The sequence below is a fragment of the Heptranchias perlo genome, chromosome 15 (genome assembly GCF_035084215.1).
Source record: "Heptranchias perlo isolate sHepPer1 chromosome 15, sHepPer1.hap1, whole genome shotgun sequence".
In the NCBI taxonomy this organism is placed as follows: domain Eukaryota; kingdom Metazoa; phylum Chordata; class Chondrichthyes; order Hexanchiformes; family Hexanchidae; genus Heptranchias; species Heptranchias perlo.
The window spans coordinates 32,189,173-32,208,339 of NC_090339.1; the positions used below are offsets into that span (position 1 = coordinate 32,189,173).

Below are 19,167 nucleotides of genomic sequence, written 5' to 3' on the forward strand. Positions count from 1 at the left end.
CAAGGCATGATATGTCAAACAGTTGGTGTATTTGGAGCTGATTAGTGAGTCACCTTTGATTGGACTTATTAGTATGTTGTTCAGGTCAAATCTTTCAAAATTGCTTTTCTGGAGAATTCATGCTTCTCTGCAATTTGCTAATAAGGTACTTAATTATTTTAAAGATTTTTTTTTCACATAACCATCACCGACTTGCCACGAAGGACATCAATTCCCAATCATCATCTGAAATGAGTAGCAGTCTCTGAACTTGGCAATCATAGTCCCCTTTGTGCATTCACTCAGCAAATCATCATTTGTTATGAAAGCATGAGTGGTTCATTCAATCTCCTAGAAATCTCATCAACTTGTTAGCAATCTCTTGCTTGAGGAAGATCTGGGACCTCCAGTTAGGTCTTCATTCCCCCACCAAGAAGTGAAGACAAATACCACCCTATAAGCTAATGAGGAAACAAACCATGAGTCAATAATCCATTAGTGGCCAGTTGATTACAGATTTTCAATCTACAGCACTATTGTTGGGTCTATGTGCTGCCTAGGTTGCTGCAGTAAATTCCACAACTCACTTGTTTGCATTAGTTTGCGCCTCAGTGAGATCAGCCAAGTAGCTCGCTATTTTGAGAAAGAACTCACCTCCACCTGTTGGCAGATCTGAATGAGTCTGCCCATCTGTGACTCCAGCTCAGTGTTCCTCTTCACGAGATTCGTAAGGTTAGCCTCCAACGCTTGCTGTGGTAAGACAAGAATTAGTCATGTGAGTTTTCATATGTCTTCCATATTAGCTTTTTTGTGCTCATCAAGATGAAGGGTGTTAACACAGTCTCAATTTCAGGCATGTTCAGTCACCATTAAGCAATCCCAGATCAGATAAAATAGTCACCTGCAAAGTAAATCTACTTTTTCCCCAAGCAATGTACCTTAGCCCAAACTCAGAAGAATGTCCCTCTATCTGCACGCTTCCACATCCACATGATCTATTGTTATTGTTAATTAGGGTCATGGTGTGCAGTGATCTTATGTTCACTAGCAACTGGGTTGAGGTGGCCTAAAGCCATTTGACATAGAACCCTTATAACAGCAGAGAGAGGAAAGCTTCATCTCATCAATCTGGGCTGGATTCAACAAAAGTTCCAGAGTTGAAAAGGTAGTGCCTAACCCAAGATGTCACCAATCTATGTCCACTTAGATTTCATTTAAACTTCAAATCCAAAGAAGGTGGATATAACATGTTGAACCCCCAATGTGCTCTGCCATTTAGAAAGATTTCAGCCATGTAGAAGGACTTTTAGAAAATGTACCTTTTACACAGCATTAGTGACCTTCATCTCACTTTTATTCAATTAGTTTATGGAGAATAATAGATGGTGGAGGGTAGTTATAGGAATATGTGCCATCCCATGTGGTTTAGTCCCCATACAAGTGTGAGTGGCAGAGCTATCTTCTCTCTAGTCTCAGTTCTTTTTTACTTGCTAGCTGTCTGGGGAAGTTGACAACTGTACACAGGTGACGAGACTGTAATAAGGAACAATGAGATTTGACATCATGGATGTAAAATATCAACCAAATGCAGAAATTACAAAGACATTTTGAGCAACTACTGAGATCAATATATAGTGAACTGCATTCCCATTCTACACAGTTCTATTGGGCCAAACTCCTCTCATTCATTCTCATTGGAGGGAATTCCTGTGGACTAAATGTTTTCCCATTCATTTCTATTATATTGAACTTGCATTTATATAGCAAATTCAGATCTTCAGGATGTCCCAAAGTGCTTCTCAGTCATTGAATTACTTTTTGAAGTGAGTCACTATGATTATATAGGCAAATGTAGCAGCCAAATTTGCACACAGCAACAACCCATAAACAGCTTGTTTTTCTTCGAATAGTGCCACGGGATCATTTATGTCCACCTGAACAGGGAGACAGGACTTCAGTTTAACATCTCATCTGAAAAACAGCACCTCCAACAATTCAGCACTCCTTCATTATTGCACTGAAGTATCAGCCTAGATTATGTGCTGGTTTTCTGGTTCTATACAGTTTCTTCATACACTGAGGATTGTATGTGAACTGACTTCCACCTCCTATCTACCTTTAATACGGAGAGGAACTTCTACACACCAGTAAAGGCACAGATGGAGATAGAAATGTAGTTTATTTTGCTTATATTATAAGTTTTATGAGTTTAATTCAGAATCACACATTATGCATATAATTTAGACACACATAATGACAAAGTGCCTGCATATTGATCATATCACATTGCACATTTTGGGAATTTTGGAAACAGTGAAGGATCAGTCTGTTCATTTTGAGTTATTGCATTATAAAACAGTTGGTATGTGAGACCAGACAGAATCAGAAATGCTGACCTAGCAATATACAGTGTCCCATGGTCCTCATTTCAGCAAAAATATGATTGAATATGATTGGATTGAATATGATTTAGCAAAAATCAATAAGCACTAGTTTGAGATGCACCCCATGCCTGGTTTGTTTTCACCTTTCAAACTCAATAACATTTGGCATTGTTCCTAATATATAGTCAATATTGTTCTATCTATTTCTTTAAATCTTTTTAAGAATTATTATACAGGTCAGGATTGTCACTAGCTCGCTAAAAAGAAAAAGAAAATTGCATTTGCAGTACCAAGCTTTAGTGCTGTGCCAAATGTTACACTTATATAATACTCTTTAATTCATTAGCCCAAGTATGTCCACCACCCATTGACAGACCATTGCGATCACCACTATAAAGTTATATAGCTCAAAATATTTTCTCCACACACAGCAAAAGTTCAAGAAGATATTGTATGGTAGATTTTCCAAATCCTCACACTCAATGAAATACCTCTCATGTCTTGAGTGAGGAATCGGAAAATCTACCGATAAAAATTCCATACATTGTGCTTTTCTAAAGTTCTAATGACACCACTATGGGGGTGTACTAACTACAGCATAGGTGGTATGCTTCACAGTGTGTTGTTGGGATAACAGACACGAATTGGCTTAGGAATTCTGCCAGCCTCCCACCATGACTCCAATGGGAGTCTGGCGGAACCCACTGGAAGACAGCAGTGATCCCGTTGGGCTGGGGCTCCATTTATATCGGATTCTCCTAGTCAGCCAAATAAGGGGCAGGAACTCTGCCCGTCCCTCATAAGGCCATCAGGTGTGGCCCATGGGGCAAGAACTCTGTACTCTGGGAGTTCCGGCTTTCCCAGATATTGGGAACTGCCGTATCATTAGAGGCCAGTACACAGAGTGAAATGAGACTTACTGGCTTCCAGAAGGGTAAAGGTTTCTTTTATAAAAAACTGGATCAGTCCCCTTGCACAGAGGCCTGTGGGGGTCCATAATGGAGTCTCGAGGGGGACCTGGGCAACATCCCCCCCAGTGCCAGGCAGGTGCTTGATTTACCAGCTGTATCAGCAGGCCAGCACTGGAGATACACCCATGGTGGAGCGGATGCCTGTTGGCCCCATGTAAATTATATGCCGCTGACCCCACATACTTTGGGATCACAGCCCACAGATTTTTGGGGCCAACATATCTATTGGTTGAGTTAATGGCGTCCATTTTCATGGCTGTATCTCTCAACTCATACTGTGTTGGAAGAGTTAAATTTGGGTTAGTGCTTCATATACAAGTGGAATTTTTTTTGTAGAACCAGCAAATCAGGTAATTTTTCCAGCTTGGAAGTCTTGCATGCCACTGTTGCTCACTGACACTGTTTAATGTTGGGATGTTCCAATTAAAACGGGATTGTTAAATGATGTGCTTATGGTTCATCGTAATCCAGAGACATGCTTCAAGGCAGTAACCCACTCCAGATTGTGTGCTATGCTGTATTGATTGTTGTCTGTGTTAATCATACAGATATGTCCTGCCATTAGTTCAGCACACCATCGGGTAAATTCAGCATTTCCTGCATTGGGGTGTACTTGCAAGGACTACAGGTGAGAGATAGCCCTGATTCAACAGTATGTGCTCCTTTCTTAAAATTCCTCATGTACAATGGTTGGAATAATGTGATGAAATCTGATTTGTAACCTGAAGTTATGAGGATATCTTTAACATGAGCCTGGGATTAGCACTTCAATTAGAGTAACTGAAAAGTCATTTAAATCTTTAATTTTAGTTAACAACAGTATACTTTATATTATTATTTCTCAGAATCTTTTGACCATTTTTCCACAGAAAGGATATGGAAAGAGGGTTACTCAATATGTTCATACAAGTTTAAAAAGGGGCAATCTGAGACGTTTGGTAGTTAAGATGCTAATGGGTAAGTTTTGATGTTTTCTCAATAATCATAAATAATTGATTAGATAGTCTGTCTCAGCAGTTGAAAAACACTTCAAACCCATTGTATTGGAAAATCTTCAATCCTTTTTCTGTATGTGAACAGCAAGAGATAAATACAGAAATAGGACACATGCAAGCCATGAGGCTTTTTGAAATAGGAAGGCTGCAGAGGCCAGTTTTGTTAAAGGAAAAGCTGTGAAGACTTTATGGAGGAGAAGAGGTTAGAAATGCTAGAGGATAGTTAGAAGACATTTTATTTAAGTCAAGTAAGATGACCCAATGATGTGGTGTGTTCTTTATTTTGTATTATTATGCAAAACTAAATTGTACAGATTCAATTAAGTGAGTCTGATCATGACTGCTGTTCTGGGTTCCCATGACCGAAATACAAGATATGTATTGATTCATGCCATGACTGTCCCACCATTTGTTTGCTTGGTCCACCTTTGGAGGCATTGAAGAAGTACACGTGTGAAAGACATGAACATCTGGTCCTGGTCACAAGGGGGTGTTATTGTTACCCCCTCCCCCCACCCAGGTAACACTGTCGTGCAAGTAGATACAGGACAGTGTGAATCAACTCTCATAAAAGTTAGGTGCTCAGAGCACTAATGGGAATGATTGACGCTATTGAAACCAAGTTGATATCTATGGCAGACCCGAATTTGTAACAAGCACATAACCATTATTTTTATTAATCCTATGTTGACATGCTTAAATTTACACACACAACAATGGCAAGAAATTGCATTCGTATAGTGCCTTTAAAATGTATATATGTGCTAGCAGATCCTCGGCACATAGCATGCTGTAAGTAAGTGGATCATAACTACATCTGCTTATAATAGAATATTTTAAAGAAATGTATGATTTTGATTTGTGACACAATGTTGATGTGTGTTGGTTGAAGTGATACAGTAGAATGCTAGAAAAATATGGAAATGTAGCATGTGAGTCAAAGAAAAACACTGAGAAAGACCAGGAGGTTTGGGTGATTTGTTTATTTAAATAACACAGCGGGTGGCCAAGAAGAAAATTAATTTTTACCATCAATATATATGTATAAATTCACATTAAGAATTAAATATTGATTTTATGTGGAAATACCAACATTCCATAAATTATAAGTGAGCCACGTGTTGAAAATATCTTTCAGTTGGAAGTTTTTGCAATGAACAGAGTGAGCAAACAGATTGAGACAGATTCAAGGTTTACACTGAAGATAGTAGGAGGGAGGAACAGCAGCACCAATGGTTGAAGTATATTTAGTAGGTATTACCTATTATAATGAATGGAAAGAAGTGTTACGCTGGAGCATGTTAGAAGTGTACTGTCAAAAATGCATGACTAAATCACAAGAAATGGGTACAGTGGTGTAGTGGTTATGTTACTGGACTAGTAATCCGGAGGCGTGTACTAATAATCCAGAGAACATGGGTTCAAATCCCTCCATGGCAGTTTGTAGAACATAAATTCAGTTAAAATCAACTGGAAATTTTAAAAAAAGCTGGTATTGGTGAAAAAGTTATCAGATTATCATTAAAAACCCAACTGATTCACTAATGTCCTTCAGGGAAAGAAACCTGCTATCCTTGTCTGGCCTATATGTGACTCCAGTCCTACACAAACATGGTTGACTCTTAACTGCTCCCTGAAGGGGCCCAGCAAGGTACTCAGCTGTATCAGGGATAGGCAATATATGCTAGTTTTGCCCATATCCTGAGAATAAATAATAATTTTAAAAGGTATCAAGAATTTTATTAGTTATATAGACTTTTTGGTGGAATTTTTGTGTTTATCAATGAGAGGGATATTTGAGCTGGCAAATTAAATGTTTTCCACTGTTGACACCCTGGTACAGATATTTACGGGGAGGCGGGGATGGAGTGAGGGAACAGTCGTAGCGGCCAGGAAATCTGGAAATGTGGGTAACCCGGAGGCCCTGTCGAATTCACTGGCAGGAGCTCATTTAAATTTTTTGTCTCCGTTTCCCGGCCGGCAGCCAGCCAGATTGAGAGGCTGGGGGTCAGGGGGTGGTGGGGGGGTGGAGATCGTGGATCAGGGGAGGCCAGCGTGGAGGAAGAGATTGCAGGTCTGGAGGAGATATCGGGAGGGGGGAGCACTGGATCATCGAGGTGGGGTGGCCGATTGCAGAAGGTAAGCAGGTTTGCTAGGGGGAAGCACTCCTGCTACTCATGGCCCACAAGCAGTGCTGGAAAAGCACTTACCTGCAGGATCCAGCCGCTTTCGCCTCCCTTCAGCTGCCAGGTTTCCCAAGCACTGGGAAACTCGCCCACAGCCATTAAATTTAAAACTGTTAAAATTTGAGGCACCCAGCCTCATTAAGATATTTAAATGACGGACCAGCCTCTGGAGGGCAGGTTAGTCGCCCGACCCCCAAATCGCCTCCGTTAAAACCGGAAGTTGGAAACGGTTGGGGTCAAGTTTCCGATTTTTGAAATTTTATTCCCACCCCTGCCTGTCCTTTTGCGGGGGGAGCGGGAAAAGAATTGGCTTTGAAATTGGTTTTGCTGTAGATCATGCAAAATAAAAATCTGGGATTGATGTTATTAGGTCTCGTTCATTTTCAACAGGTAATTTTTAATTGGATTTTGAAGTAGTCTCAGAGTAGTGTACTGAGGTCACAGTAATTGCTGGATCTAAGTACTGCCATCAAATTGAAAGAAGCTGCTTTATATCCTCTCAAACCAGTGCAAAGATCCTTATTTCCACTCATACACATGGCATGTACAGACTTAACAAATACTGCCCAGAAATTTGAAATATACATTTAAATTTAAAAATCGCCTTAAATTCATGGACTGGCTGATTTATCCATGACTGTGCCTCAAGGATCTAAGTGACTGCTGGATTTTATTCCACATGGGCAATCACTGTAGCAATTTCTGCCAGTCTGATCATGAACATGTATGAGCTCCTTCTGAGATTTGAGAAGCCAACAAGCTTGGGGAGACATTGTAAAGTAAAATCTAATTAGCCATTGCATTTTTCCTCCCAGTGTTATTGCCATTCCCCTCCAATATAATTCAAATACAAGGCATTTAGAATGGAGCATTATGCTCCACAGTTTATACCTCCGAGGGACCGATGCAACTTATTTTGTGAACCATCACTGTCTTGCAGTCAGTCGCTTGTCTGCCAGATGTATCAAATAATGCCTCGAATACCAACAACTTCCCATGGTAGCATGAAAGCTGCTGTCAGTTAGGAGTCAGATTCTGAGATCAAAGAAAGATATAGGTATTCTGGGATCCTGAAAGGATTCAGGTTTATTTTTCTGTGGAGATGTTTACATGGGTGATTTGCTTTTCAGGAGGGGAGGGAGAGGGGAGAATTTACCAGTCAACACAAATTGCGAAAAACTAGAAATATGAGAACAATCTTTTTTGACATTCTCTTGTACAATCTTACCCGCAAACTCTTGCTTAAAGCAACATGCAGACTTTAACATGTGGCATAACAATGTATATCATGACGTGGCCAGAAGAGTTAGTGCCCCTTAAAATGAAGACAAACTAATCGAAGTGCCCTCCTTGAGGGTTCAATTAGTAAATGTGTGGAGTGGTACTTAGCCATACAAGTCAGAAAGCTCCAGGCTTCTATTTTTGTCCAATGCTGAGTTAGCCCATCTCAGCTGGGGTGATAGTGGGGTAGCTACAATTGGCCTGAGAATTACTGGGTTAGATAAGGGAAAAAATTACCAAGATTTCTGATCTTGGTAACCATCTAATCACCCTTGTTAGAAAGCACATACGTGTAGATCAGTTCTGGGATCTCATTCATAGGGAGGGCCCCATTTTGCACACAGTAGAGAATAGCATACAAAAGGCCCTGGTTGTAACACATGCACTCTGCAATGAGAGAAATTTAAGGCCCCGATTCTAACTCTGGGCAGATGGGTAGCGAGGTGATTTGGAAACGCACCCGTTGCTGCAGAAAGCAAGAGCAGGTTATTTTAACTCTCAGGCCTCATTAACATGCCACTGATCCTTTCCCTACCCATTCCGGGCGAGAAGGGGTGGAAAGTAACTGCCGGCCTCTGGAAAATCAAGTGCAACCGGCATTCAGGTAAGTGTGGGAAAGGGGGGGTTCAGGGAGGGTCTCGTGGGAAGGAAGGGCAATCCTGGCCCCACAAAGGAACGTAAAAAATTTACCTGTTTGAGCCTCTTCATCTTCTCGGCAGGTCCCGACTCTCCAGCCTAGCGGGAAGGCCACTGCGGCTTCCTTGCTCAGGCCTGTTAAAATTGCGGTTAGGGCCTGAGGTATCATTGGACTCTGGTGTGCATATTTAAAGAAGGACCCCGCTGGCTTTCTTGGGCGGCTTAGCCACCTGTCCAGAGGCCTGCATAAAAACTGCGGTCGGTGGTTTCGAGGTGGTTCGAGGACATGTAGGTAACCTGAACAATTTTAATTCCCCACCGCCGAGCAGGTAGGGTGAAAAATCGCCTCCTTTGTTTTACACGTGTATCGGATGATGCCATTCGGACTAGCGAGAGTTTAGAATTTGTCCCATAACCTGCACCAAACTTTTCTGACTATGCTGGATTTTAATTAAACCCTTAGGTTTCAAGTTGCTTTTCCCCAGCCTGGGTGGGTCTGCAAGCTCAACGACCCTGAATGTGCAAAGAAGCAGAGATAACAAGAAAAACAGCCCAAGCTGGTACTTCATGTGATACTAAGGTAAAAGGTTATACCAAACATATACACCTAACATTCAATTTAAGCCATCTACAAAGTCTCAGTGGGAGGCCTGGTCCATTTTGAGGGCTAGGCTTCATTAATATACTGCTGGCAGGCTGCGGGTGGAAAATGAGCTGTAACTGGATGGAGAGTGAACGGTGCATGCTTCTCCCAATTGGCAACGGGGCACTGTGTACGTCGTAGGACCCCGATCTGCATATTAAAAGGGCCTATCGCCTGACTCAGGCAGGCATTCTGGCCGTCCAGGATTTGGGCCTTGGGAAGATAGCGTCGGCCACACCTGCGGGAGGAATGAGGCGATAAATCATACCCCACCATTTTCAGTGTGCTACTGCTCGGTAGCACATCGGACAATTCAGCAGAACATAACTTTAAAGGAAAAACACCTGGGGCATAATTTTGACTTCGAGCCGGGAAGGGGACGGTTGTGGTGGTGGGGGGGGCGGGATTCGAATCGCAAGTACGGGTTTCCCGGACGTCCTTACCATTTTGACGCAAGGACGTCTTTTATTTATTTTTTGTCGGTTTGCCTACCGACTGACCGGCCTGAATGACAGGCTGGTCTCAGTCAGAAGGGAGACCAGCCAAGGAGAGGACATGTTCAGGTTAGTCTTTGTTCATATGGATGGGGGGGGGGGGGAGCGGGGGGAACATGGTGGGTACAGGGGGCATGGGGTGGCACGGGGGGAGTCAGTCTTTGGGGGAGGGATCGGGTGGGTTAGGGGTCAGTCACAGGGGGGTGTTGGGATCGGGGGTCATTGCGGGAGTCCGCGATCGTTGCTGGGGGGGTGGGGTGGATCAGTGATCGGGGGTGGGGGTCCACGATCGTTGGGGGTCGCTGCTGGTAGGCTGGTTGGGCATGGGGGAAGCACTCCTGCTCCTCCGGGCCCACAAGCTGTGCCAGAAAGGCACCTATTGTTTAGCCTCGGGCCTTCTCGCCTCCTTTCACGTGCCATGAAAGAAAAGGCCCAGGAATCCTGGCACCCCGGGGTTGAAATCAGAAACTGTGGAAAAATGGAGGCCACGGCTTCCAGGGAGCGGGTCGGTCGCCCGCCCCATGTCCCACCCCTGTGAAAATTGGAAATGGGCGGGTTGGAGGTAGTTTGGGGGTGGGTCCGAAATGGTTGTGATTTTAAATGCCCACCCCCCCTCCCCCAACCCACCTGTTTTCCCTTTTAAAATAGTGTCCCTGGATTCTACATCACTACATTTATAATCTGTGTACTGTGTTTTGTTCACATTGAAATCAAATTTATGTGTTTAATGTCACATCTGTAATGGGAATACTTATTGTGGATCTACCTGGTTCCATAGAGTGGGGCAGAGTTGAGGAACAGAACATTAGAAGTGACAGGAATTGTCTGGAGGTGTTGGAATGCATATTTCTGTTCCTTTCTTTTTCCTGTGTAAATTGTTAGCTCTTGATACCAACTCAAATTCTTAAAAGTTTACTCGAGTAAGGTAACAGCTCTGTGGGTGGTGAAATCTTAATCATTTTCATAGAATTCTGGATACGTGGAAAGAATATAATTGGTTCTGACAAAACCTTTATAATAATGTCAGCTAGGCTTTGAAAATAAAATGTTTCCATTCATCCCGGGTCAAATATTGGCTGCATGTTAGTCTTATTATTTGAAGTGTTTTGTCTTTTATGGAGAGGGCCACAGTAACAAGACCCTTTTCACAAATCAAACCGTTGCAAATAATTATGAGTAATTTTAGCATCCTTTTGATTTTTAATAATTTTATTTAAACAGCACTAATGATATCACGGGGGAATTGGCCTGGAGAAATGACTGCATCACTGACACTTTGAGGATGTTGAGATGATCATTCGACTCTGGGTAAACAAATTCTCCTGTTAATGCTACAGGACAACGATCTGGCTAAACATACACACTATCTTGTACAGCAATGATGTTAAGCATCTTTTTGAATGAAGGCTAGGTTGTTCTAGTTAAATATATGATTGATATATTACTGAATTAACAGTGACCTCAATTACCTGTTACCATTTTCTTTTTTAGTCATGATAATGTCACCAGGTTGTTGTAAGCAGGAGCTGAACCAAATTGGATGCTTGCTCCATGAAAATCCACTGAACACATTTGATTTTCTGCCAATTCAAATATTTTACAATTCATTTGATTATAAATGATTCATTGACATGTCCTTAATCATTGATATGATTAAATCCGCAATACATGTAATTCTAGGAGTGAGAGAGAGAGAGAGAGAGACAGTGTGTGAGTGCGAGACAAAAAGATGGAGAAATAATGACAGATAAAGAAAAACAGCCTTGTTTTTTTTGTTGCAGAGTGGAAGATCAGCCATGATCTTATTGAATGGCGGAGCAGGCTCGAGGGGCCGTATGGCCTACTTCTGCTACTATTTCTTGCGTTCTTATGTTCTTACACAAATGTCCTTTTCTCCCCCCGGCCAACTATCGCCTCTATTTTTACGGAGTTAATATTTAAAGGAGCTGCACTGTAGGGGGACTGGATAAATCAATTAGCTACACTTGCTTTTTACCTCTTGGATTCAAATCCAGCCCATACCAATGGAATGAAAGACCCTTTGCTGTGCTGGCTCTAAAGATCCTATGTGAAATGAGTTTAGGCTCATTCAACCCACAGCACAAAACTGCCCAAAACTGAGAACAAACTGGTACTAAGTTGACAATTTCATTGCCTGAAGCCACAGGAGTGGCTGATGTTAGAAATGTCTCACTGATGTAAACAAGTGATTTTTTTGAGGTGGCAATTAAGGAACGTTGGTGGGACAATGTTCTTACATCTGACCTGCTACACTTTTTCTTCAGGTAATTCAATTAATTGCTGTAGAATTTCTAGGCGGCAAAGGTGAGTCAGAATTATCTAAATTACTTAATGCCAACAGCCGCTTGATTACAATTCTAAGCTCGCTCTTCCACCCCCGCTAGGTCTGCCACTGACTGCGCCTTCCCCGCCCGCTAGGTGCAAATGCCACAGGGGTGGAGGGTGGACACGACCTGGCTTACCATCCCATTTCCTTCAAATCTTCCCCTCTAACAGCCAATCCCTGGGACCACCGAGAGGAACGTGGCGGTAGACCTAGGACAAGGGGATGCCGATGTCTGCAAATAGAGAAATAGAGGCCTCCAGTCTGTCCCCCCTTCACCCACCCATTCAGCTCCTGCCATCTTTGGGGCACCTGTACCCATTTAAAGTCCCTTGCTGCCATTTCAGGTGCTGCAGCACCAGTTCCTCTGGAGCACTGACTGATGTTGCTCAATGACACCGGTGGACTCCCTCTTTTTTAAAAATTTGATCTTGAAGTGGGCGATACAGGCAAGGCTACATTTATTGCCCATCCCCAGTTGCACAGAGAGGGCCATTTTCCATGAAGCACTGTAGTGCTTGTGGTGATAGTGCTCCTACAATGGTATTACACATGGGATAAAAGAAAGGCAATATATGTCCAAGTCGGGATGGTGTATGACTTGGAGAGGAGCATGGAGGCGATTGTGTTCGGCACAATTTTATTGCTCTTGTTGTTCTTGGTGGTAGAGGTTGCAGAGGAGGGATCTAATGTTGAAGTAACCTGCTTCAGTAAGTTGCTGCAGTGCATCTTGTAAATTGTACATACTATAACCACATTGTGCTAGTGGTGGAGGGGAGTGCCCACCATGCATGGGTAATGACCCCTGACCCAGGTATACTGCACCGGAGTGGGTGCTAAACACAGGCAATTAAAATGAATTTTAAACCAGGGGACAATATAATATCCTATCAAGATGCTAGAAGACATTTTGAAATAACAGCTGTAATATACTCAGCTTATACATAGGAAGGAAAAGCTCAGTCTGTTTCAAGAACTAGAATGGTATCAACTTCAAAGAGATCAGCTTAAGAAAAACATCACTGCTGGCTTCGGGCTGTAAGGAAATTGAAGAGCTCCAGGGGCTGTGGAGAATCCATTCATTTTCAAACTACAGCATCAGTTTCTTCTCGACATCTTGTATTGGTCCAAATTTATGACACAACTGGGCAGAGCTGAACTGGAAAGACCTGATGTTAAATTTGCTGAATATAACTAAGGCGAGGGTCTTAAGTCAACAGCTCAAAATCTTTGTTGGTTTCCCATATGTCAGTGTTAGAATCAGCAAAGTCATACATCAGAGGGTAGTGCATCTGTGTTTGAGGACTGTTCAAAATACAAGACAAAATGGCCATATAAATAGTCTCCATTTATTCAACTGTATACTGTTGGCGAAACTGCACCAAAGTCATCAAAATATAAGGTCTTGGGAATGGGTGTGTTACAGGCTGCAATTTAATCAAAGGATGTGAATGGTTTATATCTATGTATAATATATTAAAAATCTTATGACTGTGTGCACTTCATATTGCCTGCAATGCCACCACTGGTACAACAGTGTCAATACAGCAGGAAACATTTTCATAGGTAGTTTTCATTATAAATGTGGACATAGGAATTTATAATGGTAAAACAAAACAAAAAAGAATGTATGACTTTAAAATGATCCAATTATCTCCTGCCCTCTAATCCCATTTCATCTGAAGACTAGACATGGTTTTGACTCCCTGGTCTGGATTCTCCTTTTCCCTGACCCATTTTCATGGGTTGGGGCCATCTTGGATGCAGTGGGCTCCCAGTGTGACTCTCATGATCAAGACAGAACCTGCCAAAGCCCAGCCACAATATCCCAGAGGTGCTGCAGCACCACCAGGATTCTACAGCCAGGCAAGTAAAGGGGCAGAGCACCCCAAAGATCATCAGGTCAACTACCTTGCAGGCCTTGGAAGAGACCAAACCTTACCAAGAAAAGTAAGTGGGGGCCTATCTGGAGGGAGAGGAGGCAACTATTAAAGACCTCTCCCTCTTCTGGGGGACTTCAGGCCATCACTGTCACTTCCTGGGGCCTACCATCGCTTTCCACATGGTGGCCCCAGGGAAGTGAGTCAGACAGAAGGAAAGTCCACCATTTTCGAGCGTGGATTGCTTTGCCACCGGGAATAGTTGAAGCAGAGATTATTGGATTTTTAAGGGAAGAGTAGATAAATATTTGAAGCAGAGAATGATACATTGCTAATTATGGATTGCTCTGCCAAAGAGGTGGCACAGATGAGTTAAAAAAAATGTTGGCAACAGTGTCAATCACCTCATTGCATCCTCTATGTACAATGGAGCAAGACCCTCACCTGTCCCTTTAAAATTGAGAAACACTGCAGATTCAGAGTCTCGTCCATTGTAAAGAACAGATTACTCCTAACAGGATGGATTTGTATAACTAACAACTGCAGTAAATAGTGTCAAACTCTCTTTTAAATGTGGCTTATAGTGAGACTGGGTGCTTGAGATCTGAAGATACATTAAAATTTAAGGAAAGTATACAATATAATTACACAATATTTTAACACTGCGCAAAGGCCATTACCACACCATCATGTTGGCTGTGTATCTGCTGCAGTGGAACTGAGGAGTACAAATTAATGGCAGAGACATTTGATGTGGTTATAAAACCTTAAGGGGAGGAGAAAATGGCAGTTGGCTTCTCAAAGCTCGTCCTTCTAGTACATTATCTCTCCCATCATGGCATTTAATTGTATTTTAAATAACCCTGATGCTTTTGCCTTTATTACCTTGATTCTAAATTTGCTTTTCACTAATTTCCATTTGTAACTTCAGATCCCCATTGTTGTTTTGATGTGGTCAATGTAATCAAGCTTGATGGACGATAACATTTTCAAAGAAATTGCTACAACGTCAAAAGGGAACATATCCTTACACCTAGAAATCTTCTAATGCTCATCAGTTTCTGTTCATTGTTACCATTATACAAACAGAAGGTGCATTGAGCTCTATACGCAGTGTCCTTCCAAGAGTTTGCCAGAAAGGACTGGGTGAACAATCGATTCTTTCTAAACAGTCAACATAGTTGTGTCTAGTGTAAATTACTGATTGTACGGTCTAGTATCTTGCCTATGTTTTTGCTGCTGTAAATCATTTCATTTGTAAATAACTTTTAACAATAGTTTAGCTTGTATAAACTGGCCTAGCATTGTGATATTTTCCATCTTCCGAATTGACATATGTAATGGACATCCTTTGTGTTCTCCAGTAAGCAATTTATATGATCAGGGTTAATAAGTAGGCCTGTGCTACACTGACTTATTTTAGCAGAGAATAAAAGACACAAGTTTCAGTTTGTAAGAGACACAGTCTGCTTACAGAAAGTATCAAGCTTTTTGCATGAGAAAACCCGAACTGTAACAGTAACCATGGTAACCAGCAATCAATTTAGCCTGTGGATAAATTATGGGAAATTCTCCTGTGTTTACCAAGTGATATTTCAATGCGAGTCCTGAGTTGTAAAATCAGGAAATAAAGGAAAGCAGAAATTATCTTCCTCAACCACTTGGCAGATTATACATTACTCAGGTCATGCCGAATTATAACTAAATTAATGAAAGAACAACTGCAAATTATGATATACATATATATATTTTTAAAAATAGACTTACAATTTGTAAGGTGCAAAAACAACTTGAAAGCAAAATATTTTTTCAGATGAAACCTAATAAAATTCCTACAGCTGTTCAATAATTTGATTAGCCGCACTTCAAAGAGGTCCATTAGATTACCATCTTGTGCTGTTAATACTGTTTACCATGTAGATATGCAGCCAGTGATGATAAACTGCCTATTTTCCCTCTGTGCCTCGGGAACCTCTGCCTCAGCCACATTGACTGTAAAATCACTGGAGCCATTGGGGGTGGAATTACATAAGAACATAAGAACATAAGAAATAGGAGCAGGAGTAGGCCAATCGGCCCCTCGAGCCTGCTCCGCCATTCAATAAGATCATGGCTGATCTGATCCTAACCTCAAATCTAAATTCATGTCCAATTTCCTGCCCGCTCCCCGTAACCCCTAATTCCCTTTACTTCTAGAATTGGTCTACATGAATAGTGTGAAACGGGCTTGTAGTGAATCGGTAGCTCATTTTTACATCACGTCCGATTTTCTTTTCCATTAACTTCAGTGGGAAAAAAAATTGGGCTTGAGGTAAAACGGGTTCCCAACTCCCTATGAGCGCATTTTGTGCTACTGGCGTAGACCATTGTCCCTTCAAATATCCATAGCCAATGTATCGTGCTAGGGAAAGGAAAATCAGCAGAATTCTCACTTTTCACCACTGTCCAATGATTCCTGCTGACAAGTGTATATCAGGCACGACTGTAATGCTTCCTCCTTCTCAGACTGACTGTCTTGGTTAGGCGAACAACTAAAAGATTTTGATAACTTGTGGAACTGTACCCCAGTGCAGGTCAGCGCCTATGGCAAGTGAACTCCACTGTGAAAAAGGGTTCATGTAAAATTATTTTGCATGATCTATTTTGCACTGACAGTGTAGGGTGGGCTTGATCTGAACACAAAACGGTGCCAAATCGTATCATCAATCCTGACAAACCAGATTAGACACAATCGCACGGCATCAAAAACTATTCTGCATTGGGAAGGCTCAGAAATGAGCCTGGAGCTTAAAAAACGATTTCATTAGACAAAAACATCAATGTCAAGGCATTTTTTTTTCAAACTGCTTTCTTGAAAATGGACGATACATCAGGTGGAAACAAGGTCAGGATCAAGCTTGGCTGTATTGCCCCCTCATTCCCCCAAGGCTCACACATGAAAAATGGTTATCTGACCAAGGAACCATATCTCAGCAAGGAATAAGTGCTGTCAGGAATGGAGAGGAAAATGATGGGGGAGGGGTAGAACCTTCTCTTCCTTAAAAGCACAGTGAGAGTTCACCGATGGGAACTCACACCCCCTAGGACACAGCTACTCAAATGAGAGCCATTAAATCTGGACACAGTGTTTGTTATTTCTTCTGCAAAAACTGTCATCATCCTTTTTCTCACTCATGGCTCTTTCCTGCTGCTTTACTTGGGGATCTAACTCTGTTACATGAGGTGGGTGCAAATCCCTGATCTTGTAATAGTTTCATGAGACCAAAAGGTGCAGCGGAGTTTGATCCCCCAGAAAATGAGCAGAAAGGAGTTGGGAGCAGCAATGAGTGGCGAACTGAGAGAAGAATAATGCCTCCATGTCTGGGTGCCTCACCAGCAGCAGCCCTCGGGTAAGTGCCCAAGGAGGGGAGAACAACAGGAGGGGAGGTATTCGGGGCCAGCAGGAATGCTATGCAGCCGGGAGGACTGCTCTTGCTCTTTCTGGCTCCAAATGAATTTTCAAAAAATTAAACTTACCTTTTTGGTGGCAGCTGCTTGCTAGGCCCCATCAATGCCTGGAAAACCTGAGCGGAGCAGGCTCAACAATATCTTGATACCCTTACCCAAGAAAAATCTGTCAATCTCAGTCGTGAAACTTCCTATGTGTGAAAAAGTGCTTCCTGGTTTTACTTCAACATGGCCTAGCTCTAATTTTAAGATTGTGCCTCTTTGTTATGGATTCTCCCACCAGATGAGATCATTTCTGAGTGTCCACCCTATCGAATTACTTAATCATTTTAAACACCTCAATCAGATTACCCCTCAACTTTCTAAGCTCAAGGGAATTCAAGCCAGGTTTATGCAACCTGTTGTCATAATTCAACCCTTTAAGCCCTGGTATCATTCTGGTGAATCTGCGTTGTACCCCCTTCAAGGCCAATATATTCCTGAGGTGAGGTGTCCAAAACAGGATGCTGTACTCCAGGTGGGGTCTCACCAGGGCTCTGTACAACTGAAGTATTACTTCTTGCCCTTTGTATTGCAGCCCCTTTGAGATAAAGGCCAACATTCCATTAGCCTTTTTGATTACTTTTAGTATCTGTGCATTAGCTTTTAGTGATTTGTGTACATGGACACCCAAATCCCTTTGGTCCTCCACAGCTCCTAGTCTCTCACTATTTAGAAACTATTCCGATTTGTCTTTCACGACCTCACACGTCCCCACATTGTACTCTGCCACAGTTTTGCCCACTCACTTAACCTGTCTATGTCCCTTTGCAACTTCCTGCTCCGATCTACACAACTTGCTGTGCCTCCTAATTTGCTATCATCTGCAAACTTGGAAAAACAACTCTCTGTTTCTTCATCCAAGTCATTGATATATATGGTGAAAAACTGAGGCCCCAGTACAGATCCCTGGGAAACACCACCTGTCCTATTCCACCAATCAAAATACATTCCCTTTATTCCTTTTCTCTGTCTCCTACCTCCCAACCAATCGCCAACCCATGTCACAAGTTTATCTCCAATTCCATGCGCTTTTATTTTTGCTAATAATCTCTTGTTTGGAACCTTATCAAATGTCTTCTGGAAGTCCATACAGACAGCATCCTCCCCTATTCACAAGGTTGGTGACCTCCTCAAAGGACTAACATCACAGAAGAAAAGGAATAAAACAAAAGTGTACCTATTGATCTTTAAGCTGAAGCGGTCGTGTGCCATTCGAGAATACACTGCCTCTGGGGCGTTGGTGCCCCTGTTGTGCTGCTACTAGTGTGGGCACCCATATTATTTAAATGACTCCATCCCTGAGATTTGGGATGGAGTCACGGTGGAAGCAAAGCAGCAGGCAGAAGTTCTGCCATGCCACACTTCTGGCAGCGCAACACTGCCACCAGAATTTCTAGGCTATTCTCTAACACTCAATCAGATCTACAACACAGACTCAGGCAAACAGTCTCGTGCTCATTGCACACATGCATTAAGCCAAGCAACTCACTAGACCTTCTGAGTGTGAGAGGCATTTTGAGTCATCAGCGCATTGAATAAACGCTGAGGCTGGAGATCAAGTCATTTTTGCACTAAACCTGATGTGCCAAGTACACCAGTTAATGTTGGCCATGGTAGGTGTCTATATAACACCAGTGACTGCTCTTCAAAGTAATCCATTGTGTGCAAAGTACTTACCGGCATAGTGACATCCAGATGCAACATCATAACATCAGTATTGTTTGCACTTGCACTGGCCAAAAAAGTCACAGTCAATCTATGCATACATGGAATGTTGGCGCCCACAGCACAGCTACTTTACAGGAAGACTGGCTGCACATCGCAGAACTTAATGCGGAACAGCTCATTTAGCTTATTTTCCCAAGACTCAGGCTGCAAAGTAAAC

General features: G+C 42.3%; 1 protein-coding gene across 5 annotated transcripts in view; it reads right to left on the reverse strand.

Annotated features, from left to right (window-relative positions):
- The window catches only part of LOC137332972 (probable E3 ubiquitin-protein ligase MID2), a 201,493-nt gene that overhangs the window by 40,507 nt on the left and 141,819 nt on the right, over window positions 1-19,167 (reverse strand). For all 5 annotated transcript variants that reach the window (XM_067997029.1, XM_067997027.1, XM_067997030.1 and 2 more), the window contains exon 3: window positions 634-729. In XM_067997029.1, the coding sequence (XP_067853130.1) occupies window positions 634-729 (96 nt within the window). The remainder of the gene's footprint in view (window positions 1-633; window positions 730-19,167) is intronic.